The sequence below is a fragment of the Lepidothrix coronata genome, unplaced genomic scaffold (assembly GCF_001604755.1).
Source record: "Lepidothrix coronata isolate B3197 unplaced genomic scaffold, Lepidothrix_coronata-1.0 Scaffold5, whole genome shotgun sequence".
Classification (NCBI taxonomy): domain Eukaryota; kingdom Metazoa; phylum Chordata; class Aves; order Passeriformes; family Pipridae; genus Lepidothrix; species Lepidothrix coronata.
In genome coordinates this window covers 1751751-1773539 of record NW_016690185.1, presented here as the reverse complement: position 1 = coordinate 1773539, position 21789 = coordinate 1751751, and the positions used below count along the sequence as shown (strand labels likewise).

The window sequence follows — 21789 nt, the reverse complement described above, 5'->3', positions numbered from 1 at the left end:
ATCCCTTGCCAAGTGTAGTAGCAATGTGAAACACAGATGGTGAACATGCCTACAGACACACAAGGGCCAGGATACTCACTATAGCACAGCCCTGCAAGTAAGGTGTGCATAATAATTTAGGAATGCTGTTTATACCAGTAAAGTTTACAGTAAGTATTTACTGGGCTAATTGCCCAGGTTTGTCAACAATCATAAGAAACATCCTCCTCCATGTAACCAGCACAGCCAGAAGGGCTATCGTGTTTCATGTGTATATGTGACTGGTGTCCTGCCACGTCCACTGGCCAGACTGGGAGCTGTCTTTGGGATGACAGGGCCCTGCTGGAGCAGAACCTTCACTTAAGCTTAACCCCATAGCACAGTTATTGTTGGTTTTCACATGGATAACAGTTACAGGAAGTGGCAGTGCAAGCCCCAGCCCTCTGCATGTCTGAGACAGCTGCTTATGTCAAGGAATAGGCACAGGAGGGAACAGAGTCATCAAAATGGAATGGTTAAAAACCTGAAGGGACCTAAGCCAGGATTATCACTGTAAAATCTCACACTGAACCACACCAGGGAGCCTTGATATGTGCCAACACTGGCTTATTCAAACAGGCTGAATCCACTTTATTGGGAGCATGAGCAAAAAAACCACCTCCCTCCACCTTGGATAGCTCCACGCAGTAGGATGCAGAGTGCTGCTGCAGCAGGGCTAGAGACAGCCATGAGGGGACCACTTTAAATGCTGTCTTCAATAACTAGAGCAGCGCTTGATTTTCTCTAGAGGAAAAGACTGGAAGTGATGCCTACAACTTGTTCAAGCACTAACATCCTGTACCCAAGCACAGAACTTCTCAAGAATACCAAGACTCACAGAACCCAAGAGAGACACACGTCCGTTGCCACCACAGGAGGCAGGAAATCAGGCAGGCAGATGATGGCACAGCCTGCATTTAAAAAGGAGAGATATGGATTGCTGAGAAAGCATTAGAGTTTTTCAATAGAAGTATAAAATTTACAGAGTTTTGCTTCAAGAAGTGGTAACTCCAAAAGGAGGAGATGGGTATCGTGGGAAAACTACAACTTGTGGCACAGTTCTGTGAGAGGAACAGGATTCTGAAAAACAGATGGTGAAAAAAATCAAACAAGCTACCAAAAATCAGATGAAAAAGAAAGGAAGTAGACAAAAGATAACTCCTACCAAAAAAAAAAAAGAATACTTGAGCTGTAGGGAATACAAAACAACAGTGGTCTCTCAAGGCCTAGGTTTTTTGAGAGGATTTGGATGTTGCAAGCATTCACATGATCTTTTACATGCAGCCTGCTAAAAATGGGAATACAACCACAAACGCATAGGTTGTGGCTATCACAATGGCTAAAAACCATACTGGGCTTCAGTGCTGGTAGCACAACAACATCTGAATGAGAAAATGCAAATGGAACATCAGAGATGGCTCATTAAATGCTACTGCCTGTCCTACCTTTATTACACTACCTCTCTATTCTTCAAAGATTAATATATTTACAAAATGGAATTTAAATGTTCTAGTCAACCCCTGGGTCAGATGCAGCAAAGATCATGTACTTCTGGAGGAGCAATACATAGTAATACTAAACATTGTTTTTCCTGCCTCTTCTCAGCACTCTCTTACTTCGTTCCAGTGGACAGATTAGCAGCTGCAATGGTTTTCTTTGTAGCACGTAGATTTAAGAACTCCAGAAGGGAACTGCTGATTATCGATATTTGCAAGGATTGTAATTTCAATGTATGATTTTTTAATTAATATTTTGTAACTTATTGCACTAGTTCCACATTACTTTTAAATCATTACCAAGAGTGACAGCTTTAATTAGATTTTTAAATATATACAAAACAGAGGGAGGCATTTGGGAGCCAAGCACATGGTATTTTTTCCAATCAGGCTCCAGGCAATGACTTGGATTGAAACTATGCCAGCAAATGGAACACTACTGTGTACCTGCCTTAGTTTTATCCTCAGTGAACTGGACTTGTTCATGTAATTATTCAGTGACCACTGATAGGGTGAAACCCCTGTGGAGAATGAAATTATCTCCTGAGTGAAGCTGATATTTCCTCTGACTGTAAAATGTGACTGTTTGACAGTTTGACTCCAAGTGCTTTGGAGTTTATACAAGTGAAGGCTGGCTTGAGTCTGTGAATGCCAACAGAACCTTCCTGGGATCCTGTGCAAAAATCTCAAAAAGTCAGAAACAAAATAAAGAGCTGTCCCAAGTGTCACCCAAGAACTACACACAGCTCTTTTGCTTTCTTCCTCTGGTAGCTGGCAGCTGTGTGAATGTTAGAAGGGTCCTACTTCAAGGTCACAGCTGAGACCCTCTGGAAAATGAGAGGAAGAGAACAAAAAGTCAGCAGGCTTTGCAAGTGGAGACAAAACTCACAAGGAGGGAAAACTACCAATGAAAGTGTTGGAAAATAATCGCTACTGATGGCACAGGGTCACAGCACGAAGCTTTAGCTGTTGGACTGCCATTAAAAACCATTGGCAGAGAAATGACACAGTCAGTCCTAATCTGATATTTGTGCTTCCTGATTCCAAAAGACATTTATCCAAAGCCATTATTCTGCAGGTGTACATTTTGTAATTGTATGTCAATGCAACCTTCAAACACATTGAAACAAACTAAATATATTTTGAAGGAAAATCAACACATTTCTCAAATATTTTATTTGTCCACATAGTTTAAGGTTAAAGGTGATCAATAGAACTTAAGAGTGAAAAAGAGCACCATGTTACTCTTCAAAGCCAACATAGCCCACTCTTTTTGTGTTTATACTTATTTTACACACTTTTTCCTCAGCTTCTGAAACTTCTGAACTTCTAACACTCTTGAGAACTGAACCTTATTATCACAAGAACAGGATAAAGTAGGTAGATGCAGAGGCAGCTTCTCTGGAGTCCTTCATCCAAATGACCTTGTTAGATGAGTGACTGAGTGTATTTTCTTTTTAAAATAATCATTTACATGCATTAAGCAGCAGATTGACTCAGACCGATGAGTTTAGCCAGGGTTAAGCTGTGAGTCTAAGTTTCTGCATTGCCTTTTTTTTTTTTAACAAACCTACTAAAAGTTGACATTGGTACCCTGAAGTGTTCTTAACAGCTGCTACGAGTACAATGACAGTAGATCATACTGAATATTCAGTCATCACCTGAATATTAATACCCAAGCATCTTACCATAGAAAGTAAAGCACAAGGCTTAAATGCCTATAAGCAGCTATGAGAAACAAGTGGCAGTTGTACATACTAGAAAATTCCAAGGGATGCCACAACAGGACTGTCACAGCACACATTTAGTGAGACACTGAAAAGCTCGGCATTATATTACAGATAATGGACTGAGATGTCATTCATCTCTCAGAACTGTAAAACAAGCTCCTTTAATCCTCTTCTCCTGAGGAGTGCTTGAATTGCTGAGGGCTGAACATATTTTCCCTTAGAGCTGCAAAATTATTCCAATTCCTATATTTTGCAACAACATCATTGGTTGTTGAAAAACAGACTATCATCTTTTGCATTATCTGTGGTTAAGTGGTGTGCTTTCAAGGATAACTTCTATGAACTACCAGTAGCTATGAACAATGACAATAAGGACTGTGAGAGCCTAGAAAACATTCTTTGCAGTAGTTTAAGAGCAGTAAGAAAAGTGTGCATTTGTCTCATTGAGACACGGACTCCAGCTCTACATTTTTTCAAAGCAAGCATTTATTCCTTCAAATTATTTTCATACTGGACAAAAGAATTCAGTACAGGGTTTTTTTCAGAGAAAAAAAACCACTGACAGGTGCAATCAAGTATTATCTAAAGTGACAATTCATTCTTATATCTCAAAAATACAACAATTTGTCTCAAAATAATATTAATTGATTAACAAAAGAGAATGTACACTAAAATGCTTTGGTAGCTCAAGGTACCATGTTCTCTCACTGCACACAAGTCATTCCCTGAAACACACAAACTTCTATCACAAGAAACCTTTTTTCCCTTTATCCACTGCATCTTTTCTTACATAGAATTACTGGCAGAGTTGCAACTTACTGCATAAAATATTCAAACATATTCAGATCATATTTGCAGCATGCAGCCAAGAATCTACAACAACTGCCTGAAAAACAATTTACTATGAACACAAACATGTTCACTACATCTGCTACACGCAGTTGGCTACATCCCTAAAACAGTTATTCCACTACTCCAGAAAATTCTGAAATATGGTCTTGTGGAATAACATAGTTTGTCAAGGATGCTGTTGATACTGTCAGTATTCTTCAAGGCAAGGGGCTAGAAAGTGTTGGGAATTTTAGCTTGCAATTGCAAATAGTAGGTTCCCTCCCTCTCTTTTTTTTTATTTGAGAAATGTTTTACTTACAAGCCCAAATGAGTCTATTTCCTGGGAGGCTGTAGGCTTGAACCTGAAGGCATCTCACAGGAGCACAAATACAGGGATGGAAAAAGTGTGCTGCAAAAATGATCATTTTTGTCATACAGAAAAATGACAGGATGGTTTTGCATCCTCTGAGAGTCCAAACCCAGTAAAGTGGAGAGCATTCCTTCATTTGGAGATGCAGTCAGTATATGGTTCACCTCAGACTCCTACCAGAAGCCTATGATAATTAGTCACAAACCATCTTCACCCTGCATGTGGCACAGATTCTGTAGCTACTAGAACCAGAGAGAGTTTATTTTTGACCCATATTAGGGTTACAAAGTTGATTAGTCTTGATGCAAATTTTGGTTTTGACATCAGCCAAATATTTTTCACTTTTGCTTAAGACGGCAGCAAATTACAAGCAGTCATTCCACCACTCACTACTAAAAATCTCAAGAAATATCAGAAAATACTCTGCTGTAAAAAAGATTGTTTATTGTCATGGAACAAAGAGGAAGGAAATTATTCTCTTCTGATTCTTGTGTACAAATCACTTCTGTTGTATTAGCAAACATAACAACATAAGAAATTAATATAAAAAACTAAAGATGTAATATTCCCTTTGCCATAAATCACTACATACTCTTCAGTGACTGTAAGTGCTCTGATTATTCACTTAATCTCTTAAAATGCACTTTCTCTTTCAACTAATGGCAGATATTAAATCACTTTTTTCCCTAAAGCACAATGCAATAAATGGATAACAGTAAAGAATAATAAATAGAAAAGTTAGATAATAAATTCATTACTGCAAAAGAACAAAATTTTATTTTCTTTCTAAAATTATTTTTATGACCTATCAGTACAGTAGACTTGGCGGGAGAATCCAGCTTAGATTTACATGTATCTGTTTCGAATGTACTCTCTGTACATGAGGAAGTCATCTTTTCCCAGGGGCTGCATGTTTCCTCTTCCAGCCTGAATGTGCGCATGAAAAATCTCTATTGATTTCCTATCAGCTCTTGGAGGCTGGACTTCATAAATATTGTCTTGAGAAAAAGAGGAGATTGGTATTCTGGAAAAAGACAAACATGCAGAATATTTAGACCTTTAGGTAAAAATTTTCCACGGAGAGAGAAGAGTATTTCTTTGCCTTGAAATATACATGAAAGAGTCAATGAAAGGCCAACTTCCCACTAGATAATTCATTTACCTAGATTTTTATCACTATTGCAGACCTGATAACACCCAGCTTCCCAAGTAGGGTAATTAGGTAAGTTGTCATTAATCGCATTATGGAATACTTTCTCACTTCCCTCCACCCTGCCCTCATTTCTTCATCCTTCCTCAGATCTCCCATGGTCAGTAAGTACCCCAGCTGAAACAGATCCGTGCCATGCATTATGGCAGATAATAGAAAGATTTTATTGAGCTACTATTTTATAGTAGCAATTACAACAAGCAAGTGATTATGCTCTGAACCAAAAGAGAGAAAGGATTTATCAGGTAAGAAATTTCCATATAATTATTAGGGTAATAATATTGCTGACAATTTATTATCAGCAACAGCACTGAGATACTTTAAGAAAATATTTTTAAAATCATCTTCACACAATAAATGCCATATTTGAATGCTAATATTTAAACCTCTCATGAAAACACACAAAGTTTGAAAGTTTACAAGAACTTGAGTTTGTCAGATCTTTTCTAAGCACTGTTGTCAGAGTCACTCATGAGGTAGAAGCTGGTTTTTCAACTGTTAGCTCTTGAAAACTGCATAGCCAGCAGGTCAAGGAGAGTAGTTGTTTCTCTCTATTCAAGGCTCAAGAGACCATATCGAGAGTACTGGGCCCACTTCGAGGCTCTCCAACACAGACAACAAAATATTTGGATGAGTCCAGCAGAGGTCACCAAGATGACTGGAGAGCTGGAGCACATGGCATATGAAGAGATAGTGGAAGTACTGGGGTTGTTCAGCCAGGAGAAAAGAAGCTAAAGGGGACTTATTGCCATCTGTAGCTACCCAGTGGGAAGGTGTCTGTGTGGTGCCAGACTCTTTTTGGAGTGTGTGATGAAAAGACAAATTCCAAAAAGGAAATGCAAACTGCATCATGGGTTGTTCTGATCAGATAAAAGGGAACTTTTTTCTACCATGAAGGTTGTCAATCACTGTTGTTGCTCAGAAAGGCTGTGGAACTTCTCTCCCTAAGGATATTCAACAGTCAAATGTATGTAGGCCCGAGCAACCTCATCTAATTTAGTCCCCATCTGAGCAGGGGGGAAAGATGACCTCTAGAATGCTTTCCTGTTTCTAATATTCTACAACTCTAAGCCAAACTCTTCAGCAGCAATGTGTTCTCCACAATGAACTCCACAACCAACTGAAAGGTAGCAACAGAACTATTTATACTCCATACATAATAAATGAATAAACACTAGAAGTACCTGTACAGTAAGTAACTTTATTTTAAAGCAGTTCAGGTATTGTGAAAGTTGCATTCATAAGTACAGTCTGTACATTTCCAGCAATATTTTAGTAATTTATTTATAAAATACTCCCAAAGTTGAACAGTACAGATGTTTTACCTGTGTGATAGCATATCAGTTTGGAGTACATGACAAAACATTCAATGATATTCAACTGATACGTTTCAACATATCATTCAACTGAATGATTCAACATTCAACTGATATGTTGCTATCTGAAGGTAACCTGTAACATTAACTTTTCCTTCTGTCAATACTATTTGCTTTAAAGGAAATCAAAGTTTGAAACTAAGTCCAAGAAAAAAAAACCTGACAGAACTATGATTATCTACAACAGCAGATGCAATGCATGTAGAAAACACTAAACAGGAGAAATTATTGACTTCTCAATTTACAAAGAAAAATTACATACAGGTTTTAAAGAGTTCTCTAAATCATCAGTTTCATACATTTTTAGTTCACATTTCAGCTGGAGAAGCTAGTTTCTGCATAGCTATATCTACTTTCTAGATAGCTATTAAAATACTTCTACTTTATAAATTATATAAACAAAGCTCAGTACAACACAAAGATTTCAATTCTGGAAATTGTGAACTCACTTTCCGACAACCACAGACACTGAACATTTTCCTACATTCGATCATTCCTCATAGGTGGACCCAAAACTTCATTGGGCCCAGTAGTTGTCTCATGGAGTAACTAGCAGAAAGGTTTGAGGACAGTCTGTTAAGACAGAACAGGTACTAACCAATCCCTTCTCTAGTATATCTTCCCAGATTTTAGCAATCAACAGAATCCCGTGGGAATAAGTTCCATGCCTTAATTGTGTCTGATGTGACACTCATTTCATTGTCATCACAGACTTGGGTTGCTTATAATTCCTACCCTGGGAGAAACGGTGATCAGTCATTCTCTGCTTGCCTCCTCTACATCACTATCAGACAACCAAGTGTATTTATCTCTACTCATACACCAGTCATTTTCTGACCAACCTTGTAACCTTGCCATTAATGTAGAGCTCCAAGCTCTACCAAAACTGCGTTTAATACCTGAGATTTTTTAACTAGCTTTTCATTTGTCATCTATTATTTTGGCTACTGAAGAGAAATTTTCTAAGTACTCTACATAAGAGCATATCGAAGTAGTAGACAGTGCCAGTGGCTGAAAAAAAGTCAGAATGCTATTGTTAAATATTGTATTAGTGTATGCACATATTTTTGGGCTCAAAACTTCTCAGGTAAAGAGTGCAGTGGCAACTTGCTGTCAAATCTCACTATTTCCAAAAGCAAACGTTGACCAGCCCAATTGCAACAGAGATTCGGATATTAGCATCATTGGCATATTCCACAGAAGCCACAGTCATGACTCTCTATCTGGGTGCTCTTCAAGAGACATGAAGTTATTTTTGTGTGTAGAATCTTTTAAAGGGAAGAAACAAGGAAGACCTGTAACACTTCAGCAATGGCAAAGCTCTTCTAGAAATGAAATGCCATAATAATGCCATCTTCTAGTTGCATTATGAGCGCAAACTAATATTTTACACTGTTTCTAAATCAGGATCTCCATTAAAACTGTCAAAAAATCTTGTTCCCTTTTTTCCTCCAGCCTTTTATTTTATTAAAATATGTTGTATTTTGGATGTTTCATCAGGATAGTTCATTAGTCTAAAAGAATGACTGCAGTGTGCCATGTAGTACAGTATGCCTAGTATTCCACCACAGCTGGAATATGGCATATCAAAATGGTTTCCAGACTAAAATAATAGCCTTCAATTTCATATTTCAGCTTTGCATAGCTATAAATTAATTTGATTATATTTTGACTGCAATGATAGAATTACTTACACAAGAATACTATTGAACTTGAGACAATAAAATCACTACTCACCCATAGAGTTTGGCTGCACACTTAAAACTCAAATTTTTTTTCTCAACAATGTGCTAGTTTCTTCTCATTATCATTTCTTCTAGTTTACTTAAGGTAGGTGTTTTCAGAACTGGTAAAAAACAGTAGTCTATCTAACTTTATATATAGATGCTTTAAAAGTAGATTGCTTTTCAAAGCATCCATAGTTTCCGCAGGTACTTATTTAACTAGTGTAAAGCATCCAAGCTGAGACTGTAGCAACGGTATCTGACACTAGCACACTGTACTAACTTACCAGTGCCACTATCTAACACCAAAAGATGTCACTTACTCAAATGTAGCTGGTCTGTCTAGTCCACTAGAAGGTGGACAATTAAATAAAAGAACAAAACAGAGCCATAACACTAATTTGATGCCTTTTCTATTTATTGATTGGTTTCTAAAGACATGACATTTCTGAAGCACTAATGAATCAAAAGTCCTTTCCTTAGGTACAATGGAAGCATTTAGTAACTAAATCTCAATTTTCCACCTACTTGCTTCAACATGATAAAAATATATTGAAAGAACCGCATGTTCATGCATGACAATTTTGATTAATAACCCTGTATTAAGCTGTAACTATTTGCAGAGTGCTTGTATTATCCAGTCATTTAATTAAAAGTCATTTCTCTAACACTATTCATGTAAAAATCTATTCTACTTAATAAGTTCAATATCTTACAATAGTCATGAAGGAGAGCACAATATTTATGACTTGGCTATCAGATTTCCCTAGAGACCTATAGCTTTATGGCCTCCCAGTGAAAATTACACAGATAGGAACATAAATGCATAGGAACATGAAGGACAGCATCCTCGACATGCAACTTTCAATTATTTTCATCCCAGTTGTAAGCATGCTTGCTTCACGGTGTTATGTTTTCACCAAGAGTACCCACTGACTCTAAAGTAGAAGACGACACAGTTAAAATCTTCAATTACATTGATGATGATCCATACTCTGAAGAAAAAGTGCTTGGTGATGTGCGTGGCTCTCAGAAAAATAGAGGTCGCCAGAAAGCCACCATTTGTTTCAACATTGATTAGTTCTCCTCAAGTCTGTAAAGTATATCTAAAGAAGGAAACAAAATGCACTCTTTTGCCTTGTTTGAATCTTAAGCAAATATCCATGAAGATGAACAGAGGGCTGGAGCACCTCTCCTACGAAGACAGGCTTAGAGAGTTGGGGTTCTTCAGCCGGGAGAAGGTTCTGAGGAGACCTTACAACAGCCTTCCAGTAACTAAAGGGTGCTGCAAGAAAGCTGGAGAGGGACTTTTTACAAGGGCATATAGTGAGACGACAAGGGGTAATGGCTTTAAACTGAAAGAAGGTGGGTTTAGATTAGCCATTAGGAAGAAATTCTTTACTGTGAGCGCAGTGAGGAACTGAAACAGGTTGCCCAGAGAAAATGTGGATACCTTGGGAAGTGTTCAAGGCCAGGTTGGACGGGGCTTTGAGCAACGTGGTCCAGTGGAAGATGACCCTGCCCATGGCAGGGGGTCTTGGAACTAGATGGCCTTCAAGGTCCCTTCCAACCCAAAGCATTCTAGGATGCTATGATATTTGACTTACAAAACTCTGGCAAATCCAGAGGGGCTGCTTTTTTCGTTTGGTTTTTTTTTTTTTTTTTTTTTTTATTATTATTATTATTTTTTTACCATAAATGGTGTCCCTTTAAATTGCTTGCTGTGCTCCTGAAAGAGCCTTCAACAGAATTGTCCTTCCTTAGACACCAACACCTCCATACAACAGTTTCAGTCACATTCTTTGTGAATGGAGAGGGCTGAAAAACAGAAAACTTCTATGACCAATAATACTGCAACTTGTATCTTGCAGAACCAAGCAGGAGCAAAAACTGGACTACATCCAGGTCCCACAACAATTAACTGAAATTCTAAAGGTATGTACAATTTCAAGGGTTAGAGAAAAGACAGAGTCTCTTTATACAGGTATGCAGTTAAATAAGCATTTTACAATCCAAATTAGAAGCAGCTTCTCTACAGAGCAGACAGAAGGAATATGAGAAAAGGAAAGAACATCTGATACAGAAAGATGATATCCAAGGAAAGATAAATCTTTTAAGTAAGAATGATTTACACTGACCACAAGCTAATTCAAAATTTAAAGATCGAACACACAAGGGAACCTAAAGATAGGACAGGAAAAACAAATATCAAAAGAACTCATAAGTAAAAGAAAAAAAAAAAGAAAGAGGAATATTGTGTTTCTTTAAGGAAAAGCTTAGACTTACTTTTTCAAATAGATTAATTGAGGAAGACAGTTACCTTATACTGATGAATAGAAATTTATCACATCACAGAGAAGTCAGAGCGACAGGCTAAAGAAGGGCCAGAGAATTTTCACTAGAATGTCTAAAAGCAGATGGGATAAGGTGGCATACCTTTCAGTACTTTCTGGTTTTTTGCTAGAGACTGTCAATACTACAAAATCCCAAATTCAACAAAACCATAATATCCTATGTAGGAACAACTAAATTTCCTCCATATTTCAAAGGAATTTGTTATGGTCATATTTTTAGAGGATATGATTCCAATGCTGCTGACATTAGGATCCAAATGAGACTTCAAAGGCAAAAGAACACCAGCCCACTAAGCTGGTGATTATAGAATCACAGAATTTGCTGAATTGGAAGGGACCCATCAGGATCACTGGGTCCAACTCCTGGCCCTGCGCAGGACACCCCAAGAGTCACACCATGTGCCTGAGAACATTGTCCAAACACTTCTTGGACTCTGACGCTTTATTTTTAACTTTTATATTTTATAGTGGTATTATAGACTAAAATGCCCCAGTAGAGCATTTAACTTGTACAGGCTGCACTTAGTTCAGGCACTGAAGACAGCTTGGACTCTGACATATGCACCACCTACTCTTCTGTTATAAGGACATTCAGACGTGTCCACACTCTTCTTTAGTGCTGCAGTGAATCCAAACACTCAATTCCCTCTTCAGCAGGTAATAAAATTTCTTGTGCTCCCAGACAAATGCATGAAGTACATTTGAAAAGGTTCTGACAGTATGTTTTTACAACAGTATTATTTATATCACACCACAATGAATACTAGGGAATTAGAAACAGGTGCATTGTGTCAGCCCACAGTAATTATACTATAGTACTCCAAGTATCTCTTCACATACAGTACAATAGATTGTGCTAATAGTCGTCCAGCTCTGCTTAGTTCTATTTAGCTCCAAGTAAAATTCTACCCTTTTTTCCTTCATAGAATTTCTAAGAACAAAAAGAAGGATTTCAATATCCTTCCACATTCTCCACTCAACTTCAGTATTATTTCACTGCATCACTGCAGTCCCTGTTCAAGTATCCACTTTTTATTTCTAATCTCTACTTACAGTTTCTAAATTTAGACCAGAACTTTCTCTTCAGCCTTTCTACAATGCATATCTGAGCTCATAGATATCACTGAAGTGACACTATAAAAATAAGAAGTATTTCTTTTTGTATTGGCTTAATGTGTTTGATAAAAATGGCCAAGTGTTTTAAGGTTGTGAGGTGTGGGGTTATTCAAAAAGATTTTTCTTGTGAAGTGTGGAAATGTCAGCAACTAATCTAAGTCTAAATTATATCTCACGTCTGATGAGAAACCAAAGTTTTGGATTGAGTACTTCATTTTACTATGAAAAGAACGGGGGTTTAATTGCATTTGCATCTAGAAGGAACTATTGGAAAATTAAATTTGCCATATTTTTTTCAATTTAAAATGCACTTAGCATCAAATTAATACAAGTTACCATAATTTTTCAATTTCTTCAAGAACTCCTTGCAAAACAAGTGCAGAATGTGTCTCAGCTGCTGTTACTGAAAACCCTCCCTCTCTCCCTAATCTTAGTTCATTCTATTTTATCTCTAAAAAGTTAGCATTCTCCAAGGAAATTTCTGATTCAGAGGAGCAATTCCACCTCTGTAAGAGAAAGCTTCCTTGTTTCAGAACTTAACAACATGCCTTTAAAGAATGCCTACATTTATGACTTTTATTGAAAGAATAATCTGTTACCATCCAAACAGTATTTAAACATCTTTAAAAAGTTACAGAACAAAACCCAAAGGAAATTTTCAAGTTGTATAAAAATACACTTTTAGAAAAAAGAAATTACCAACTATAAGATACCCTATTTCCTCTCAGATCCACACAGAGGAGTATATTTGGTAGAACTGGCAGAGAAAGATGATCTACATGACTACAAGAGGAGGAGTGACAGAAAGCACAGATTTGTGTGCTCTATGACTTTTACACTTTTACTATTCAGAAACACAGGGAAAATACACTTGGGAAAAGAAAAAACTTAACATCTGTCTACCAAAAGCCTCCAGAGTTCTGTGTATAGATTCTATTTAATGTGTTTATTTTGCAGTAGCAAAGCACAGAGGGAAAATTTACCCTACTTTTGAAGGGTTAAGAAGGGAATTATTACCTCTTACACTGTCTAACATGCCAGGAGATTTTGCAATTACAAAAAAAGAAATTGCCATCATAAAAAAAAATTCTTATAAAATATTTTCTTAATAAGCATTTCCCTTTAAAACATTCAGGCTTGCTCCCTCTCATGAAAAACAGTTTTACACTTTGCCCATCTAATTTACTACTTTAATACCCATGAGATATATTTTATTATAAAACTACAGGCTCATTTACCTACAAATGTGGTATCATCACTTTAAATGCAGATAACACTAAATCACTGATATTAGACAATATTGTCCCATACACATCATTACATCTGTTTCATGTTATTCTACTCTCTCAGCCCAACTGAGACACTCACAGTCTCTATCCCCGCTTGGACAAATGCTGTGTCCAAGCTTCCCTCACTTCAATGGACTGGAGTTCTATGAAGTGGCCATGCTGTTGGATAAAAGATCAGGTACCCCAGAGACAAAAATAAATAAAAATCTGCCTTGCCTTGGTGAAACTTTAAGCTGCCTACAGTACAGGAAGATGTCAACTGGGAAGTTAGGACTTGATCATCTAAACTCTAAGACTTGCTTCAATAATAGTATAACATTTGGATAATATCATGACCCTTTTTTTCTACTAATACTAAGAAGATTCAAATGCAACTTTGAATTTTTTTAATGACGAATATGCAACCAGTCTTTCAAACTGTCTCTTTCAAAAGTAATCACAGTAAGAAGAAATTGCCTTTTAAACTCAGTAGCTTCAGCGCTTTGTGTTAACTCAGCATTGTTAAGACTTTTGAACACAAAATCCCTTATACTACAAAAACTAATAAACAAACAAAAAGCAACACCCCCCAAAAGAACACAAACAAAAAACAACCCCCCAAAACCCCAAACCAAACAAACCAAAACCCCAGTTCTTCATGCTACACATTAAATCTCTTTACGCAGTAAAAAAATAGAAGTGTGACTCAAACAATTTAGCATCAAATTTACCTGACGTTTTTTCAGGCCTAGTTACAAAAGCAAAATCAGGCTAAAGGGATAAAGAAGAATAACACTTACAAATTTATAACCCTATCCAAGTGGTGTTTTGAGGAAAATGGCTGGCTGCCCTTGTCTTGTTTATGCTGACTCTGTCCCAGCTGAACAAACCTGTAAAAAGCAGTAGATAGAAAAATAAATCAAAGAAATAAAAGAACTATCACAAAAAAATTCATCAAATGAAAGAAACTGACACTAAAGAATGAGGTTTTGAGTTGTGCTATAAAAGTCACCAATCATGACGTACCTCTCCGGTGAACAAGAGGGATTTTTAAAAGTTCACAGTGGATGCATGTGTGAACTCCGAACCTCCTTTGAAAACAGACTTGCTTATCAATTGGTATCATCTAGTATGTCATGAGATAGAAGCAGGCCTTCCTGAAGAAATAGATAGCCCTCTACAGTCAACTTCCTATGTCTTTTTCAAAACAATCATTTAGATGAAATCAGGAAAAGAGGTAAAGTCTCTCAAGTTTCAGATTTAAGTCAGTCCTCTGCCAAATTCAATCCAGTTTATTCATCTGAAATGCTGTTAGTCCAGATCTAGCACAAGTCCAGATTACAAGCACAACCTTTTGGGACAATTCCCCCATCTTCAAATATTTGCTGGAAGACATTGCCAAGGCAAATACTGTCATGGCTTTTTTTCTTGGCAATGAAGTGAAGCAAAGTTTTTTAAAAAGTAGTTTATCACTGATCTTAGTCATTCAGCCTAAAAGGAAAAGTCAGAGAGTTTCAAATATATGTATATGTAGTTATCTTGCACTCAATTTGTTCACTCTCCAACACATCTGTGTGACGGAAAAGAGAAGTAAATGTTAGTTGTGATCTAATACTTTAATTTTCTGAGGCAAAGGGTTTTTCTTAGTAGTTGGCTTCCATTTAGCTTAAAAAGTCTCACTGGTCTATTTCAGGAATATTTACTACATTTTAACAAGCAGCAACTACCAGCGTAAAACCAACTGCATGAAAGAGTGTACAGAAGTCAAATGAGCAATACATTTCTAAACAATTTACTGCAGCTTTGCTTTCTGCTCCTTTCAGATTCTATACTGTAGAAACAAGAGCCGCAGAAACACGCAACATCACTTTGGATGTTGAAGGAATAAATATTTACATTTCTAAATAAGAGAATTATAAGTGGAAATCAAGATAATTAAGACCTAGCGCAGGAGTTTGCTATTGAAACCAGCTTAAAAAGCAAAAACCAAAGGCAAACTACTGGCATAAGTATTTTAATTAATTGCTTTAAATTTTTCAATATTTTGAAACAAACAAGACCTAAATGTACACAAGCAAGTTACCAGATATCAGTAAGGTACCATGCACAGTTGATCTGCAGCATACATCTTCAAATTATTTAGGGACCTCCTGTCCCTTCCAACCTCAACAAATCTGTGCTTCTGTGATTTGTGTTTTGAAGAGAATTAAGTTATCTCAGCCATCAGTGAAAACAGGCTGAATAGATTCAAATTACTTTTAATTTGCATTTGCAAATAGGCTTATAATATAGATCAGTTGATGTAAAGTAACTTAACCTGAAGTACTTTAAATCTGCGAGACCCTAATATTAATAAAGAAAAAAAACATATAACATGGCCAAGGATATCATGTAAAGTCAGGATCCTACATCTCCATTTCCCTTATTACAATAACAGGAAAAAACTCGATGTGATAACTGTAATCATACTGTGAGAGAAATTGCTGCTTTCTCAAGTGATGTACATTTTGGGAAGTATAGATTTTACTGACATCCTTTATTACATAAATCAGCACATCAGACCAGAAATAGCACAATGTCTTGTTAGCTAAAAGAGGTAAGGAATTTGTAATTGTTTTATTTTTAAAACCTGCATTGCTTGAAGGAAATTAAATAAATGCAAGCTTTTTTTTTCTTTTTTGGTCTTAAAAAAATATGAATAGGGAGCTTCAAAGCCCCCATGGGGTTTATAGTGTTACGATTACAATAGACTGAATGTTAGTCCAGCCTGAAAAATTATAAAATGGGAAGTAGCTGCAATTCTGGATGTTATCACAGAGTCATTCATCTACACAGAGAGACTCAAGAGTAGACACCAGCTTCCACTGTGCCATTTGTAAAACCACAATAATTATCAGCTATAACAAAGGAAAATTGGCAAATTGGCACCCATTTTCTAGTGGTTAAAATAAAAAACTAAAGTTAGAGGCATAGGTGAAGTTAAAAATTTTAGAGATAATGAGAAACATCCTCTTCAGCCCTACTCAAGTGTTCTATCTTCAAATGATTCAGGATTTAGGAAATGGGTTGAAATGGGAATTTCAAAGAACTAAAGACTGCAAGAGAAGTAGCTACACCTAAAGAAAAATTAACACAAAAAGACTTTTAAATAAAAAGAAAAAAATATTTCAGTGGATTAACGAACTAAGTCAGGATGAAACATCACATATCACCAAATCAGAAGACAGCATTAAAATTCCCCTCAAAAACTGAAAATGTTTCAAATACAATAAGGTAGCCCCTGCTATTACACATTAGAAAATAAACAGAAGGGCACATAAGGCCATTTCAACATGTTTCACAAGTATTCACTTCAACATATGTACAGTGTTTTTCCGAGATGATGTGTAGGTTTCTTACATCTCTTTTCTCAAACATCATTAATTCTACATTCTAAGCAGGTGTTTGAAACATTAGTTTAACAAGCAAATGTCATTGATTTGCCCTCCTGATGTCTTGCATAAGTAACTGCTCTCTTGACAACAGTGTTACAAGACTTTAGGAACTAAGAGGGTGTTCAATTTGTATCTAAATTTCTCCAACTGATCTCCAGTACTTAATTCTCATTATTCTGACTAGTTTTTGAAGAAAAACACTGCAGTTCAGGAAAGAATCTCCTCCACCAGGGAATAGAGTAAATGACTTTTTGGCTCAGCTCTAATTCATCCATAACTTATATTATTCTAGTTCACTTTTGGTTCAAGTTAAAAAAAAAAATCAAAATGTTCAAATTAATTTTCTGGTTTAAGAAAAAACGAAAATTTGAACCAGTTTCTTTTTGGCCTTAGTATTATTCTGTGATATTGAGGAGAGTATTTGAGAACAACAGTGTAACTACACAGTTTTTAACAAGAGCAACATGTAGCCAGTGCTCTGTATGAGGTTATGGCAATTCAGAAACAGCATTCCTGATACAATGACTTTTGTTGGCGAAACATATCTATCTGCTGATTGCTCTCAGGGAGCAGATAGTTCATGGCTCCTGCAGGAATGGTGACAACTGTTTTCTAGAGGAGAACAGTTCAAGTTACTTCAAACTCAGAAGACCAAGATGTTTCAAGAAAAAAAGCTGAATATTATTCAGAAAAGTAGTTTTCCTTCAAAAGTCACAGATTATTTCCTTCCAAAAGTCATACAACTATTTAAATTTGAGTAAAAGGTAACAGTTAACACATCTCTATGAATAAGACATTATGTTAAAAAAAGGAAAACTTCTATTGTTTATATGCATTTTTACAGAATAAGCTATTTCACTTACGACTGATTTGAATTAGTGTAATTCAACATTTGACAAATGCAAACCCCACAGTCTACAAAGCTTACAATCATGGGACCACTCCTATGGAATTTATTTAACTTCTACTGAAATCAGAGTTGACACGGACATCCGAAAACGGTTTGATTTTAAAAAGAGAATAGTATATATATCCAAATATCTCTAAAATTTATAAGTTACATAAGTTTGATCAAAGGCAGCACTTTGAAAAACTGCATTTAACTACCTCAAATTATTTTTTACTGATTACCACTGGAAATTTATCTCACCTGGCATATATTGCAAGATCGTCTTCTGAAGGAATATCTGAAAGATTGACTCCATACACATCTTTTGTTGATTGCACTACATTCTGGAACATAAGAAGAAAGATTCAAACTGAGAATACCATAACAACATCCCAAGAAGTTTGGTTTTAAGCACAGAACTCTTTCTAAACTTAAAAATAATTTCAAAAGCACACAAAACCAAATAAGTTTCTTAGATAAATATTAATCTTAGCTTCTGCATATTTTTATATTAAAACCATTATTCAACACAGAAAGAATTCTTTAAAGATAACATCAGATAAAACAACATATTAGGAGAATAAATTATATTCCTAGAACGTAATGATGTAGTTATTAAATTATGTTCTGTGTTGAAACTTAATATAGAATAAATCATATTCGTTCAGAACATGCTCCCACATTTGCTTTCACAGTTCCTGCTGTCAGTTCTGAAATAATTACAAACCTCAGGTTGAACAAAACTATTTTTATTTAATACATTACGCAATCATGTCAGTCAACTATAACAAGGAACCAACGCACCTTCAAGACTGCACTTTGTCTAAGGATTCAGTGCTAAACTGAGGGGGTTTACTGACAAGACACAAACGACTGCAAGTCAACTATAAAGACAGTTTTCTTTTAGTTCGAAAAGATCCAAAGTCAAAGAACTCCAGAAAGATATGGGCTGACCAGAAGTATAAAAGTGTTTTTTTAATAACTTCTCAGAGACGTGGATAGGAACTAGCTATTTGGGTTCCCCAAGTAACAAGGAATAGTATGAATTAACAAGGCAAATTGTGACTAAAATTCAGTGCATGAAAAGGTGCTAATAAATTGGAATATATTTTTTCATATGCATTACTAAAAAAATAACTCACTGAATCGAAAGCCATTGACATTCGATAATATTTTAAATCATACTTTGTGTTTACATACATTTTTCATTTAAGCATCTTAGAAATCTAAAAAAGTTACCTTAGGTATGAGTGTTGAAGTGTGTTCAAAACAGAGGGGAAAATTGACATGAGATAAATTGTGCAATAATAGGAATCAAGAGTAAAATTTAAGCTTGGATTTCTGTTTAAAAAAAATCTATAAATCTGATTTGCTGGACAATAGGTACTCTATTATTCAGAGATAATGGAAAACTTTCAGATAAAATATCTTGCATAAACAGAAAAATGCACTTGTATTGGCTTAATCCAAATTGTCCAAAATGAATACCACATAAATTCACAGTTATTTTATTGAAAGTGCTTCATTATGATTAGGAAGAAGGCACTGTTGAACAGAAGGCTGAAAATCTACTATCTGAGAACACAAATCTTAGGCTAAGGACTGAACAGAATGAAAATCTGTATGGTGGCAGAAAAAAAACCAAAACAAAACTAACAGATTTATTGTCTGTTGCCTATCAGGCACTACATTTTATATTGACTAAGATCATAAATACTCAATTTTCTTCAAAAGTGGTAACATGTACAAGCACAACACTCTAACAATTTAAATTAGTTGTGACTTAAAAAAAAAATCAACCCTCCTCTCAGACAATGCAAGTATTTTCCAAATTTCTGTAGTCTCCATTAGCATATCCTTTTGCTAAGACAGATTCAGTGGTATAAGAAAGAATTTGAAGAGTGATTACATGAATTAATAAAATAGGTATTTCCATAATACTTCATACAACTCAATATTTTCATTAAATTAGTACCCAAGGGATTCCAAGAATGTGGAGTTACATTAGCAAAAAAAGATTAATAGCCCACAACTGAGAATACACATTCTTTCCATTTGACTGTGCTTCTGCAATTTATTTCACTATTTTATTCACTGCTAATATCTTCAACTTGAGTAGGAGTAATATCATAGGACCAATGAGATAACATTATCATGTACATTTTTTGAGTCAGTTTAATTTTTTTTAAATGTCAGACCATATAATTATGAAACAGTAATTTAAAAGTGTTCACATAAATCTAGTTGAAATTTATACAGATTGATCATTAATTTACAGTTATGTTGACCTGAGCAAGTGGCATCATCCAAAAGGAATTGCTTTGTAATTCAAAGATGTGGTGCTCAGATCTCAGGTCCATACTACAAGTCTTTCAGGGTTTTTGCTCCAGATTAGCTCCCATGGACTAAATGTTGATTGGGTAGGTAGATCAAGTACATTCCTGAAGAAAAGGAATCCTATTTGCATGCTCCAAGACCATCTGGATGTGTGCCAGAGAATGGTAAGTAACAATAATCAGAAGTATACTATTGCTTTGAATTAACACAGATGTATTTTATGCTTTATGTAATGACCTGAATACCTTTCAAATACCGTAGATGTCTTTTCTTTTAGTGCTGTTTTCTTTTGTGTTTCACTAATACACAACAAGAAGAACAGAGAAGGTTTATAAGCAGCTGTGTAATATCTACACACAAAAACTACCTTGGAGACCTTTTTCACTAAATGCCTCAGAGCTTTACTTTTGGCTGTTCTATAATGTTTACTGTTTTTTCCCTAAGGAAATGTGAATTTTAAGCCTTCTTGCCTATCACAGTAATTTCTTACCTCTGTGATTTTTGTATTGTCTCCTGTATCAGTCACCTTTACCGGAGTTGAACGTTGAGAAACAGCACCCTCATCTTCTTTATCTGTCCCAGAATCATCTTCAGAACTACTTGAGACTGCTTCCTCACTTGGGGGTGGAGGAGCACTAGCAGCTGTTTTGCGCTGTAGCACGGTTTCTTCTCTATTATTTTTGTTCCTATTAGAAAAGGCAGTGTGTATGTATGAAATCAGCAAGACATTAACAATGAATACTTTAAATTCCTAATCTTGGTTATAGTCTTTCTGGGGAAATAAATTCTATCCTCTGGAATAAGTTGTTGCTCATCTTTTGAAATCCCCAATTGATTTCTTTTCTTCAATTTCTTTTTATTCTGGGTCATTTAAAGAGAGTCCAAAGGATTATGTCAGCTTTTCTCCACCAATCCTCTGATTCATTACTAAAATCCCTCCCCCCAACTGAATAAATAAAAAGGAATAAAAATTAATTGAGACATAATATCTTCAGTTTTGATCCAGGAATATCCATAATATCCACTCCAGTAGCTTTCTTAATCTTGGTCCCAAATCCTAATGATAATGTCATTTTTTTCCTTTCTTTTCCATACCTCTCCCCTCAATTTATTTCTTTAATCAGTAACATTTCTTTATGTAGTATTTCTCACTCCAGAAATTCCAGTCAATATAAAAGGTGCCTTATTTGTACGAAGACTTCAAGAGGCAGTGTTTAAACAAAAGTAGGCTAACACTGTGTTTAACAGTATACGCTCTGAAAGGTATACATTACCCATCAGAAATTATACTACATCCTTTGCATCCTTTCCTACTGGCCATAGAAGGGTATGTGGTTGCACTTTCCTCTCAGACACTCTCACAATCTTTCAAGGAAGGCAGTTAATGAATAGATATTAACTAACGAATAGATAGTTTATAGACAAATCCCTGGAAACAGGAAAGAAACCTCTCCTTCTTGCTGCAATGGCTGTCCATATGTCATTGACACTGTGCATGACTTAACTTCAAAGGAAGACAGGAGCATGCTAAGAGGCTATGAAAACGGCATACAGTGTGGTGCAAATGCTAGTTGCAGGTCTAGTGTTCTCATGAGCATCACTTGAGCTCTAGAGGAGCACACTATGGCTGTTACAA

General features: G+C 35.9%; 1 protein-coding gene across 1 annotated transcript in view; it reads right to left on the bottom strand.

Moving 5' to 3' along the window:
• Window positions 1-3712: 3712 nt before the first annotated feature.
• Window positions 3713-21789, bottom strand: part of FIG4 (FIG4 phosphoinositide 5-phosphatase) — a 60174-nt gene continuing 42097 nt past the window's right edge. Inside the window, exons 20-23 of the mRNA XM_017829563.1 lie at window positions 20644-20839; window positions 18078-18160; window positions 14294-14383; window positions 3713-5469 (exon numbers count right to left, since the gene is read on the bottom strand). Coding sequence (XP_017685052.1) covers window positions 5292-5469; window positions 14294-14383; window positions 18078-18160; window positions 20644-20839 — 547 coding nt within the window. The 3' untranslated portion in view covers window positions 3713-5291. The remainder of the gene's footprint in view (window positions 5470-14293; window positions 14384-18077; window positions 18161-20643; window positions 20840-21789) is intronic.